At 38.6% G+C, this 12632-nt stretch overlaps 1 protein-coding gene across 1 annotated transcript in view; it reads right to left on the bottom strand.

Moving 5' to 3' along the window:
• Positions 1-12632, bottom strand: part of SLC26A7 (solute carrier family 26 member 7) — a 120844-nt gene that overhangs the window by 82063 nt on the left and 26149 nt on the right. Inside the window, exons 2-3 of the mRNA XM_040995162.1 lie at positions 10388-10498; positions 5941-6113 (exon numbers count right to left, since the gene is read on the bottom strand). Coding sequence (XP_040851096.1) covers positions 5941-6113; positions 10388-10498 — 284 coding nt within the window. The remainder of the gene's footprint in view (positions 1-5940; positions 6114-10387; positions 10499-12632) is intronic.

Raw genomic sequence — 12632 nt, 5'->3', positions numbered from 1 at the left:
TTACACCTTGGGAAACTTTCCAAAGGTGGATGGCAAAGGGACAACCCCAAACCCCTCTCAGTTCTTGGAAAAAGGAACGGGCGAAGTGCCCATCATAGAGAATAATAACAGGTACAGGGAGAAGAGAACAATCATTTTAGAAGTGTGCTGACTTCCATTGGGTATTTGTTCCACAACAGAAATATTCATTGACCCTGACATTTTGTTTCACCTGGCCTAAAACTGAACACCTGATTGCGGTGAATGTGCAGACAATTCTCCTCCTGGATGCTACTGTTTTCTGCCTAGAAATCTTTGCTTCGCTTTGTGTTGTTGATACGGTCGCAGTTGATACTATAATTGCATCAGTTACATGCCAAGATATCATTTGAAAAACTAGAGTTAAACCTGCCTTAAAAATAAGTAGTAGAAACAGAAGCCAAGATCATGTCTTCAATCTTTCCGATCACTTATCAATAATCAAAAATTACATGAATAGCAATCACGAAAGTTCCTACTCCATCACAAAACTACGAGACAGAAAATAGACCAGTTGTTACCACGAGTACGACGGTGCCATTATAAATGGCTAAGGACAACTCGGGAGAATGAGAGGTGGTTCCTGAATAGCAGTGAGTGAAAGACATGTATGAGACACACACCTGCAGCTGACATAGAAGACTCGCACAAGACCATTATTCTAGTGAAGGGAGTCTGTGCAATGCACGCACCATTCTGAGTGCCAGAGACCAGCAGACACACACACACACACACACACACACAAATCGTCAATGCAGCAGATTTATATGTATGCATTTATTTTTACATTTTAATCAGAGTCTATCCCTTGTTCTGCTCCTAGGCAAATTTGTGAAGTTTTCATAAGCTATTCATAAAAAAATTGATCACACATTAGTTTACAAGGGAAACGGTAGCAAATTAATTAATATAGAAATGTTACAAACACTTACTCTGACTACAATGCAATAACAATAGAAACTATTGAAAAAAAACGTAAGGCAAAAAGGCCCATTCACCTACAGATCATAATGTCAGTTCTCTTAAACAATTGCTGAAAGTTGAAATTGCATTTTTCAATTCCTTAAGAATACTGATAACAAAACACTAAAAGCCAGAATCTACAGACCACATATCCGATAATGATAGAAAAATTCATGGCACTTACATGCTTTAACAAAAATAGAAACGTATAAGTAAAATGAATAGCTGACTGCAAAAGAGGCAAGGACACTTTTAAAAATAATCAAGATAAAAGCAAAACGAGGGGAGGAAAAAAATTATCTGTTAAAAAATAATTGATAAGGGTCTGGCATAGTAGCCTAGTGGCTAAAGAACTCAACTTTCAAATGCCAGGATCACATATGGGTGCTGCTTTGTGTCCCAGCAGCCCTGTTTTCCATCCAGGCCCCTGCTTGTGGCCCGGGAAAGCAGTCGAGGATGGCCCAAAACGTTGGGACTCTGCACCCATGTGGGAGACTTGGAAGCAGCTCCTGGCTCCAGATCGGCTCAGCACCGGCCATTGTGGCCCCTTGAGGAGTGAACCAATGGATGGAAGATCTTCCTCTCCATTTCCCCTCCTGTCATGATATTTGACTTTCCAATAACAATAAATAAATCTTAAAAAAAAAAGAATCGACAGAATTGATGTGACTAGGTGACATGATCACGAAAGGAAGGAACTCACAAATGTGTGTCTGTGTGTGCGTGTGTGAGAATGAGACAGCAAAGCAAGAAAGTGGTAAAATAATAGAATTTCAAATATCGTAGGTGTAAATACAAATAGACTTGAAAAGCTACGTTAAAATGAAAATTTCCTAGGAAAACAAAAATGAGCAAAGCTTCACAGAATCAGAGTAATTAAACTAATTGCTATACAATAAATTGGAGTATATTACCAGGAAATTACTTTACAAAAGGACACCAAGAGACAATTTTAAGGAAAGTTTCTACAAAATCCTCACACGCAAATTGCCCCCAAAGTGCTCTGTCTCACTAGAGGAAAGTAAAACATTGACATCTAAACTTGGTAAACACACCGGAGAAAATCAAATACCACTGAAGAACAAGGCAAAAGTGCTAAATAAAAAGTTCATAAATAGCCATGGGTACCAGTCCATGGCGATAATGAGAATAAACCACATCTTGACGGAGCAAGATTTATCTGAGAAGTCTTAAGCATAATCATAGGATATGCACACACTAATATAATGTATTATATGATAGTTTTAATTGGGAAAGCATCATTTCAGCAGATGCTGAAAATGCCTTTAGAAGTAACCAACATTTTTAAAATTTTACTAACACACAAAAACAAAACCATTATACTGAATGGAGATACAAATTACATCGTAAATAAGCTCAAGAAAAGGCAAGAATGTTCACTATTTTCACTTTTATAACATTACAATAAAGAGGGCACTTAATGCTATCAGACAACAGAGGTCACCATTTAAATTTGAAAAGAAGCGAAAAATCTCCCCAAATATTAGCAAATTAATAAAACCATTTAAAATAAATAAACTCAATGAGACACCAAGATGTAAAACAAATATAGCAAAAGCAATTGCTTTCACAGCCACAAACAACCAGGCAGAAGACACATGGTAACAAAAGCCCCATGTACAAAGGTAACAAATAATCTCAACAAAAATGTATAAAATCTATTACTGGAACATTTGTAAGTGCTTCTGAAAGACACAATGTTAAAATTGAACAAAAGGAAAAGCATCTTGCATTTTAGAGTCAGACAACTCAGAATCATAAAACCGTCAACTCAATACAACTCTAACTAAAATGTCAACGTTATTCCACGGAATTGGAAAGTTGATATTAACGCGTGTAGACAAAGACAAAACATCCAAAATAGCTGGAAGCACACAAAATAAAGAAACTACAAAGGCAAATTAGTCTTACCAGACATTAAATTCTCTCTAAAGTAGGGTGAGACTATTACAAAAGCAAACATACTGACAAAAGAAGGCCATTGGTAGGGGGATGGAGAGGAGAAAGAAGAGAAAGAGGAGATGGGGAAGAGGAGGAGAGAGAGAGGAAAAAAGGAAAAAAGAGCGGAGGAGAAGAGGAGGGGAGGGGAAAGGAGGTAAGGCAGAAGGAAAGGAAGAGATCAATTCTGAAACAATCAAACGACCCAGGATAGTGATACAGGTGGCACCTTAAATCATAAACACAAACATGACTTTTTTAATTACGAGGCAGCCACTCAAGAGAACACTGAAGTTAGAAGAGTTGGCATCATGGCGCAGCAGGATATGCTGCCTTTGGGATAACTGAATCCCGTATCAGAGCGCCTAGAAGCCAGTACCAGCTCTGCTGCTTCTCCAGCTCCTTACTAAGGCACCAGGGAGGCAGCAGATGATGGCCCAAATGCTTGATTCCTGCCACTCACATAAGACGCTGGCTCAGGTTCCTGGCTCCAGGCTTTGACATTTACAAGTTTATATACTGCATCAGCTTAATGCCCAGAGAGAGATGTGCTGAATAAACTATGGTACTTGCATGATTAAGTACTATGAGGCAATAGAAAAGCATAAAGATTATTTATGGAAATTGACATAGTTTCCAGGCTAAATTATTAGACGAAGAAAGTAAAATGCAAAAGAATGCTATCTGTTATTAAAGGAAGAAATGGTTTTTTAAGAGAAGCAGAAAAATCAAACTGGACAGGAGATGGGTGAGAGTGAAGTAGGAAAGACGGGGAAATGGACGGTAACTAGGGAGGGAAATGGAGGTGACTTCTTGTTTTGAGCTCACCGCTTGTCTTCAAGAATATGTAACAAATGTCAAGCTGGTCCTTTGTTTTTTTTTAATCATAAAAGTAGCTCCAATGTCTACTATGTTTTTGTTTTCAGGTTCCTAAGTAGATAATTTGAGGTTTTATTTCAACAAGTTTTCTGAGAACCTACAGATTTTGAAAGGGGTTAATTTGCTATAATTACTCCCAAGAACTATGTTGTCCACATCTAATATGGGAAAGGAACAAACTAAAACATTACAGACACATAGAAAATTGGACGCAAAATCGAAGGCAAATAATCAGAATTTTTACATGATTAAAAACTGTGTGTTTACAACATAATTTCTTTCAATACTCTTTTTTTGCTTACATAAGCTTTACTCCAAAGATTACAAGGACAACTTGACGTCCAAGTGGTAAGCATCCTAAAATCACTTAAATAATGTTAAAGAATATGCCACGTAAATAAACAGACGGTGGAAATTGTGCAGGGGTGAGAAATAGATAAATAAAAGCTACAGTGTGTTTGGGGAGAAGTTAGTGGATTTTGAGAAGGCAAATAAGAAGCTGATAAGTCTAGGGGATTTTATCATCCAATAAAAGAAAGCAGATGAGTTAATCAAGCAACTTTGTGTCAGACACAAAGCCCCTGGAGACTTTCTTCTACAAATTCCTGGAGAATAAGTACTCAAAGTCTGAGGCACAAGCCTCTTTGCAGGGTTCTCTGCTACTCACTGCTGACAGCACTTACATCTGACACACTCTGTGACACATCAGACAAATGCATGATATAATCTTATTAACCTAATTCATCTCATCTTTGGATCTTCAAAGGCAAAAGAAATCATTCCGAAAGTGAATAGTGTACAAACAAAGGCAAACTAACAGGAGATGACTGAATACAAACATCCAAGCATCTTCTGTCCTGGTAGACAGTGGATACCTTGGACAACCTCTTCTCCTGGTCAATGGATTTCAAATGTGAAAGAGAAGACAAAAATGGAGAACTGGTCCAGCTGACGATGGATGGACAAATGAGTCTGAGGGTCAAATAGAGTCCAAGCATCTGTTCAAAAATTAGCTAAACCCTGGGTCACATAGCCAAGACCAGAGCTAAAGAAGAAGAAGGGAAGCAGATGTTTGATGAAGTTATAAGGGAAAACATACAACTTTCTGGATCTGATCTTACATGCAATAAAACACCATGAAAACTAAATTATTTTTATTATCTTTAATAATATCCTGCTTTCCTCATATCATGCTAGGGAATTTTATTCTGGGAAAAGAGACATCTGCTTTTTTAGGTTGTTAGAATCCTGGATTTCATTTTTATATTGTACAATTTAAATTCTGAATCCAAATATACTAGATAATAACATCATGCCTGATGATTGTTATAAACTCATGGGAAATGGTTAAAATGAAATGGATCACAAGCTTGCTGGGTCTTTTATTATTTTTTTAAAAATCTGCTATACACATAAAACTTCTGGTTTCATGTTTTATAGAATAAGTGAAAGTCCAAAGCTACTATGAATCACATTTTCAGAGAAATACAGATGGACCCAGAAGGATATTAAAGAGAAGCCTTACTGTCTTTGCTGTGCTAATACAAGAAACTTTTATTTTAGATGACTAGAATGTAAGGAAAATCTGCAAGGAGACCAAATATCCATGATAGAATCACTGGTTCACGTGACTGTTTCTGAAATCATGCCTGGTCCCTCAGAGGATTTCACAGAGGTGAGTGAGCAGGGAGAGGCCAGCAAGCCTGCATGTGCACGCCTCAAGGAGTGAGACACTAGAGTATACCAGAGGGGCTCACCCTGTCCCACACCACACTGGCTCCAGGATCATCCCCCAAGGACACCCTTCGCTTACTGTGACAAGCTACACACTGCATCAGCACAAGGATGGCATCACGGCCCTGCATGGAAGCTGGTCCTATTCTTTTAGAACACTTGTTTAAAAGCCCCCTTTAACTTCAGCTTATTTACTCTAATTCATTGATTTAGTCAACATGTATACAGTAATTACCACCAGAGGTAATATTTCCATTAAGATGAAACATATTTGCCCTTTATCCTTTTGGAGAGACAAACTCGTCAACAAGAGTAACAGTAACACTCCATTTGCCTTTTCTTTGCCCTGTTTCCAATTGTAAATGTCCGTATCTCAGGATAACTCACCTGAATTATACCTCCCAAGAAGGAAACTGCTGTCGCCACACTGATCCTCTGCAGCTCAAAGTCAGATAAGCCCAGCACGCTTGCATTGCGCTGTGTGGTGAGGTTCTGGCTGCTCTGCGGGACAAGTCGCTCCACTGCATTGGCGGAAATTAAGGATGTCAGGGCAAAGGTGCCTAAAACAGGGAGGTGGGAAATCCGGTCTCAGTAACTTAATAGAAAGAAAAAAGGCGCGGGGTGGGGGTGGCTTGATAAAAATGAACGGATTCCACCATTGCTGTTCAAGCCACATTTGCAAAGTCTAATACATCTGTTAGAAGCCTCCTCCTTTGTATCACAATTTCTCCACGTTTCATCGCACTCCATGGCAGAAATACAAACCTCCCTCTATATCCATATGCACATTCAACATAGTTGTCCATGTGTTTAGCCCACTGGGTAAGATGCCTTTAGCCCATGTGAGAGTACATGAATTGATTCCCAGCTCTGCCTCCTAATCACACCCTGGGTAATGATGGTTGAATAGTGAGTTCCTGTCACTCATGGATTGAGTTTTCAGCTCCTGGCTCCATCCAGCTCTGTCTGTTGATGGCATTTTGGAAATGAACCAGTGAATAAGAGCTTTTTCACTTTATGTTTCTTTCCTTTTTTTGCCCCAAGATTTATTTATTTATTTTCTTATTGGAAAGGAAGATTTGCAGAGAGAAGGACAGAAAGATCTTCTATCCACTGGTTCATTCCCCCAAGTGACTGCAATGGCCAGAGCTGACCTAATCCGAAGCTAGGAACCAGGAACTTCTTCCTGGTCTCCCACACAAGTGCAGTGTCCCAAGACTTTGAGCTGTCCTCTACTACTTTCCCAGGCTACAACCAGGAAGCTGGATGGAAAGTGGAGCAGATGGAACAGGAACCGCCTCCCATATGGGATCCAGGCAATTATAAAATGAGGATTTAGCTACTAGGCTACCGCACCCCCCCACACACACACACAAATCGCTGTGTGTGTTTCTGTTTGTCTCTCTGCCTCTCAAATGAATAATTTTTAAAAAGTTAAAAATACAACCACAAGTGCCTACTTGTCATTCCTTTCTGTGTCATAAATTTTCCCACCTTTTCGGCCAACTGACAAAGGAAATGTTCATTTTCTTCATGAAAGCAATGATCATTTAATAACAATACACAGGCATTTGGAGTCCACATCCCACATGAGAGTACTTGCTTCAAATCCCAACTCCCCCAGTTTGGACTCAGCTTCCGGATCCTGCACAGCATGGGAGGCAGCAGATGATGCTCCAAGCACTTGGCACCTGAGACTCACATTGCAGAACAAGACTATTCCCAGACTGCTGCTCTCAGTCTACGCCTGCTCTGGCTGTTGGTGGTGCGTGGGGAATGAATCAAGGAACAAAATAATGGAGATAAAGAATGCCCCCCACCACATGTTAACTAAAATTAAATCAAATTGTTTTAAAAAGAAATATGTTCTATATATTAATGTCTGCAAGAACACTAATGACACAACATCGGCCCCATGTCTATTCTCATTGAAAGGTTAAAAAAAAAGAGTTTGTTCTGCATCTGTCCTAACATATACTGTGCTATGAATGGGAAAATAAGATCATCTCTTGTTTATTGATTCTAAAGAATTGTAAATATTGTGACAAAAAATAAAAAGATACATCTGGTGGCAAGAGCATATGCAAAAATAAAACATAATTATACAGTAGAATGACTAAAGCTAAGTTCATTAATTATATATTTTTTGCAGTGTTATTCTTTACCTGACAGACTACAAGTTTTCAAATCTTAGTAATTTTGTGAGTACAGAATCCTATCATAAATGCAAATTTGAAAATCCTGAAATCAGTGATTCCTCAGGAAATAAGATGGTTTCCTTAAGTGTACATTTACATATTAAAAATGTTTTTTTTTTTTTTACTTTTAAAGTAATTATTGTCTTCAGCAGTTTTGTTTTGTTTTTCTCTTTTCTCTTGCATTGGTGCATCTGGGGTCAGATCTAGAACAGTCTGCCTTTTCTTGCTAAGGATATATCTAAACATTTTATATATTGGATATAAATTTTTAGGAAATCAGGTTACAATGAAATTTAGAATTTGAAAAGAATAAGCTTTAAGAATTGTTAATTAGGGCCCGGCACAATAGCATAGTGGTTAAAGTCCTCCCCTTGCGCGTGCTGGGATCCCATATGAGCGCCGGTTCTAATCCCAGCAGCTCCATTTCTCTTCCAGCTGCCTGCTTGTGGCCTGGTTAAGCAGTTGAGGATGGCTCAAGGCCTTGGACCCTGCACCCGCATGGGAGACCTGGAGGAAGTTCCTGGCTCCTGGCTACAGATCGACACAGCACCGACCATTGTGGTCACTTGGGGAGTGAATCATTGGACGGAAGAGCTTCCTCTCTGTCTCTCCTCTCTGTATATCTGACTTTCCAATAATAAATAAATCTTAAATTTTTTTAAAATTTTTTTCTTCTTTTACTAAAATAAAGGGGAAAAAGTTGGGGCTTTGATTTGGGCCAAACCAGTGTTATAATCCAAACATCTGTCACTGTAATCTAGTCTCTCATAAAAGACATTTTTAATTTTGGCACTTGTGTTTTTTTTCACCCAAAATATAAGATAATATCTGTGTTAGAATAATGGTTTTAGAGCAAAAATAACATAATATGTGAGGCTCTTATCACAGCGTCTAATGAATATACTCGGATCCAACTTTAATCACGTGTACATATACATCTGTGCGTGTGCACAACTTCATGCATAATATAGCAATATAAAATCGGGGGATCTTTCTAAAATGGTGGTTCTAATCTAATAAGTCATTTCCTTTCTTCTTGTTTTTTTCCTTTTGAGAGACAGATTAGAAAAAAAAAAAAAGTGTCTTTATGCCTGCGATAGCCTCAACCGGAGTGAGAGCCAGCAACCCAAACCGGGTGTGTCACAGGTGGCAGAGGCCCAATCACGTGAGCCACGGCTGCAGTCTCCCAGGATCTGCATCGCAGGAAGACAGGGTCAAAGGCTGGAGCCCAGATTGTCCAAAATGAGACGCCAGCCTTCCGACTGGCATCTTAATCACCGAATCACATGCCTGCCCCAGATTCTTTACTTCTAACTAGCTCTCACATAGCTGACTCATGAATCACACTTTATGTAACAGTACTGTAGATGACTAGTGACTATTGATCATTCCCCTATGACAAAGTTAGCTGATACAAAGAGTAGTCAAATTCATGGAAAAAAAAAAGAACTTCTTAAGAAAATCTGAATATCGACAGGTAGACATGCATCGTCCCAATTATAGGCAAAAGAATAGAATCAAAGAGGGGATGAAGACGCCCTGTTGTTGGCCTTGGAAGGAGGTGAGAGGGTCATGAGTTAAGGAATGCAAGCAACCTGAAAAACGGCAAAGTTCAGAGGACAAACTCCCTGGAGCCCCCAGACACCAGCACAGCTCTGCTGACATCACCCAAGTCAATCTGTGAGACTCATCTCAGACTTCTGACCTCCAGCGCTTTAGAAAAACAGTATCTCCACTTTAGAAAAACAGTATTGTTTAAGCCACTGACGTCAATATACTTTGTTTCAGCAGCATCAGAAAACATGAGGCTGGAGAGTACAGACTGACCACTAAAAAATGGTGGCAGAAACAGGCCTTAGATGCACAACATAAATAGAAATATGTCTATGGATATTTCCAGAAAAACTATGATCACTATAAAAATATTACTATGATATTTAAGAGGAAAGTAGAATCTTAATAATAGTAATATTAAGTAATATTAATATAGCTGCCTGGACTAAATTTTATTAGGTAGCAAGCATTATGTTAGACACTGCACATCAATTATGTGGCTTTCACTGTAACCATACGAATTGCTGAGGACCATCTTACTCCCAAGAAGGTAGAAAATAGAGCTTTAAAACTTTGTTCAAGGTAGTATAGATAGCCAGGTTGACTCACATCAAAGCTAGCCTAGCTTGTTTTCAGAATAGTGACGACTGTTGGTGATTTGCTTAGTAATGCGGGGATATACAAGGTAAGCGAAGTTAAGGAACATCATAAAAGCTTGAAAGAAGTAACCCAAAATATGTATTTGGACCAGGTATCAAGTACATGTGTTTTTCTCCCAATATTTAAACAACTAAATCTTCTCTGGTCTTTTATTCTCCTTACAATTTATAAATTCAGAGTATTAACCTGCTTTGTGCATGCTCTTTTTGCAATTTGAAAATTTGAAAGATATCTGGAAATAATGCTATCTGCATGGTAATAGAGCAATAGATCACCACATGTTGACTATTTCTTGCCCTAATGTTGGTTGAGGTTTTCAGCAGTAAAATTACAGTGATCTTGGAGCTGTTAATCAGTGAGCAACAATAAAATTGAGTCCCTTTAATTAATAACATGAGACATTCAAATAGAAAAGTTATTACCTGTGGCAACATGATGCCCCATTCCAAATACGGCATAAATGATGGCTGGAAATAGGGACCCATATAAGCCAAATACTGGGTGCACAGATGAGAGAATAGCAAAGGCCAAACCTGTGAAGAAAGGGCAGAATAATTATGGCCACTTCTAACCTCCAAGATACAGTATATTATACAACAGAGCCAATATTGGTTTATGTAAAAAAAGAGATGAAACACAACTTAACAATCTTATTTGTTCAATACAAGACCGACACTGCTGTTCTAAATAGCAGAAAATTCACTCAGTAGTTTATATTTCTGTTTATATTCCAAAAGCTAGTATTTTTGCACTATTTTTCACTTGATTGCAGAGGCAGCTCTAAGAAAATAGCAATGACAACCATGGTTCAGAGTGTCTTACTACTCAAGGTCAGTCTTTATTTTGTAAGAATGACTCTAGGCAAACTTGTTTTAGAAACATTTTCACCTGTACCATTTTCTTTGGACAAAAATATCTGTGAAATTGGCAGAAGTGGTAATTTTGCCATTGATAGATTGTGGAATGGAGAATAGAAATAATGAAAAAAAGGCATATTCAAAGCTGACTGGTTGGGTAACCTACCTAGGCCTGTGTCACAGTGGCAGGGCCAGTGGACAAGCCCGTGTACATCTTATAAACTGAGCCCAGGCTGTGCGTCAGGGACAGTCTTAGAATGAAAATGCAATCGACCTTGGTTATACAAAAAGCAAGGAATACCTCCTGAATGCTAATTTTCATTCCCCATATATTCTATGGCCTACATAGTTTATATGTTCCGTGCACACAGAAAATTTTCCTAGTCATGTCTAAATGACTTCCTAGGGTTAAGATGTGAGCAGAATATGTATTTGCATAAATTCATTTAACTGATGTTGTTTGTAGCTGGTCCTTCGTACTGCAAAGCTACTCGCACTAAATTCTGACAAATCCAGTGCTATAAACTTTAGGAAGGGGCCAGGGGAGTGTGAAAATTCAGAGTGCCTGGGCTATCTGAGGCCAGGTCATGGATCACACTGTGGAGCTGGCAGTCCGCTATGGAATGGCAAAGCCAACCATTTTAGATAAATTTTAATTTCGCTTTTTACAATAGTCACACCTCAAATATTTCTCAAGTTACCTGAAGCATTTTTTTTTGTTGTAATTAATATACATGAAGAAGTTACCAATGACCATCCCTTTCTTTGTCAAAAATTGTTTGGGTTGCTTATTCACAGATCCTGTGTTCCCAGACTCTGATGAAAATAAACAATGGGCAGTGATGGGCCCATCAGTGCCAAAGGCCGCTCTGGTGTTTTGTGTCGGTATAGTCAAAGGCAGAAATCTGGTTGGTGGGGAAAGTGACACTAAGTGGTGGCTCTTGAGGTCAGCTTAATGCTGGAAGACTCTTGGCCCGCTCTTACCAGCCAACACCCCTTGGCATCTTGAGTAAAAACACTTTTTACATCAGTTTTCCTGCAAAAATAGTGTCTTACCAAACTGCTGTAGGTTTGATCAAATAGTTAAGAGAGATATACTACTACAGTTTAATGATCTACGGCTTTTTAAAAAAGTTACTATGTATGACTGAAATACACATCTTTGTTTACTAATTTATATAATTTTAATGGATATGCCTCCTGAGCTAGTCTTCATTTGTTGAAGTCTTATTTAGTGGAGCATGAAGTCTTTGATCAAATTGAAATTTAGAAAATGTAACCTCAAAAAAGAAAAAGCTATTTTAAAAAGTATTGTATTTGTATCAGTTTGTAGAATGCTAGAAAATAACCTTTTCTCACCCATTTTTCAGAAGGAGTTCCCTGGTTTAGAAAAAAAATGATCTACTCAGAGACAGGAATGGCAAGTGTCTTTGAGTAAGAAACTATGTTGGCCACATTTCCAAGACAACCCAGATGTGCTGAAGCAGACTTGGAGAAGAACAAGAGAGAAGTCATCCAGTTTAAAAAGCGCCTTGGGTGAATCATGCGGACACTAAATTCTGATAAATGCCAATGCTCACAGAATTGGAGTTGGTGGCAAGCAAACCCCAGGTGGCTGCATTTCTCCTCTACCTGAAGTAGCAGGTGTCCATCCAAAGCTGAAGCAGCCAGATCTGCGCTAGCCCTGTTTATCTGCCTGCTTCATTCCAATATTTATATCCTTTACATGCATGCTATCCCAAATAAAATACATGAGAAAATTAGCTCAAACACTGAATGCCTGTGGCACTGTTCCTAACAAAATAGTACT

Source organism: Ochotona curzoniae, unplaced genomic scaffold (genome assembly GCF_017591425.1).
Source record: "Ochotona curzoniae isolate NIBS_2020 unplaced genomic scaffold, NIBS_Ocur_1.0 contig_1071, whole genome shotgun sequence".
NCBI classification, from domain to species: Eukaryota; Metazoa; Chordata; class Mammalia; order Lagomorpha; family Ochotonidae; genus Ochotona; species Ochotona curzoniae.
Note: the sequence above shows the minus strand (reverse complement) of the source record. Positions and strands in the feature narration are given on the sequence as shown.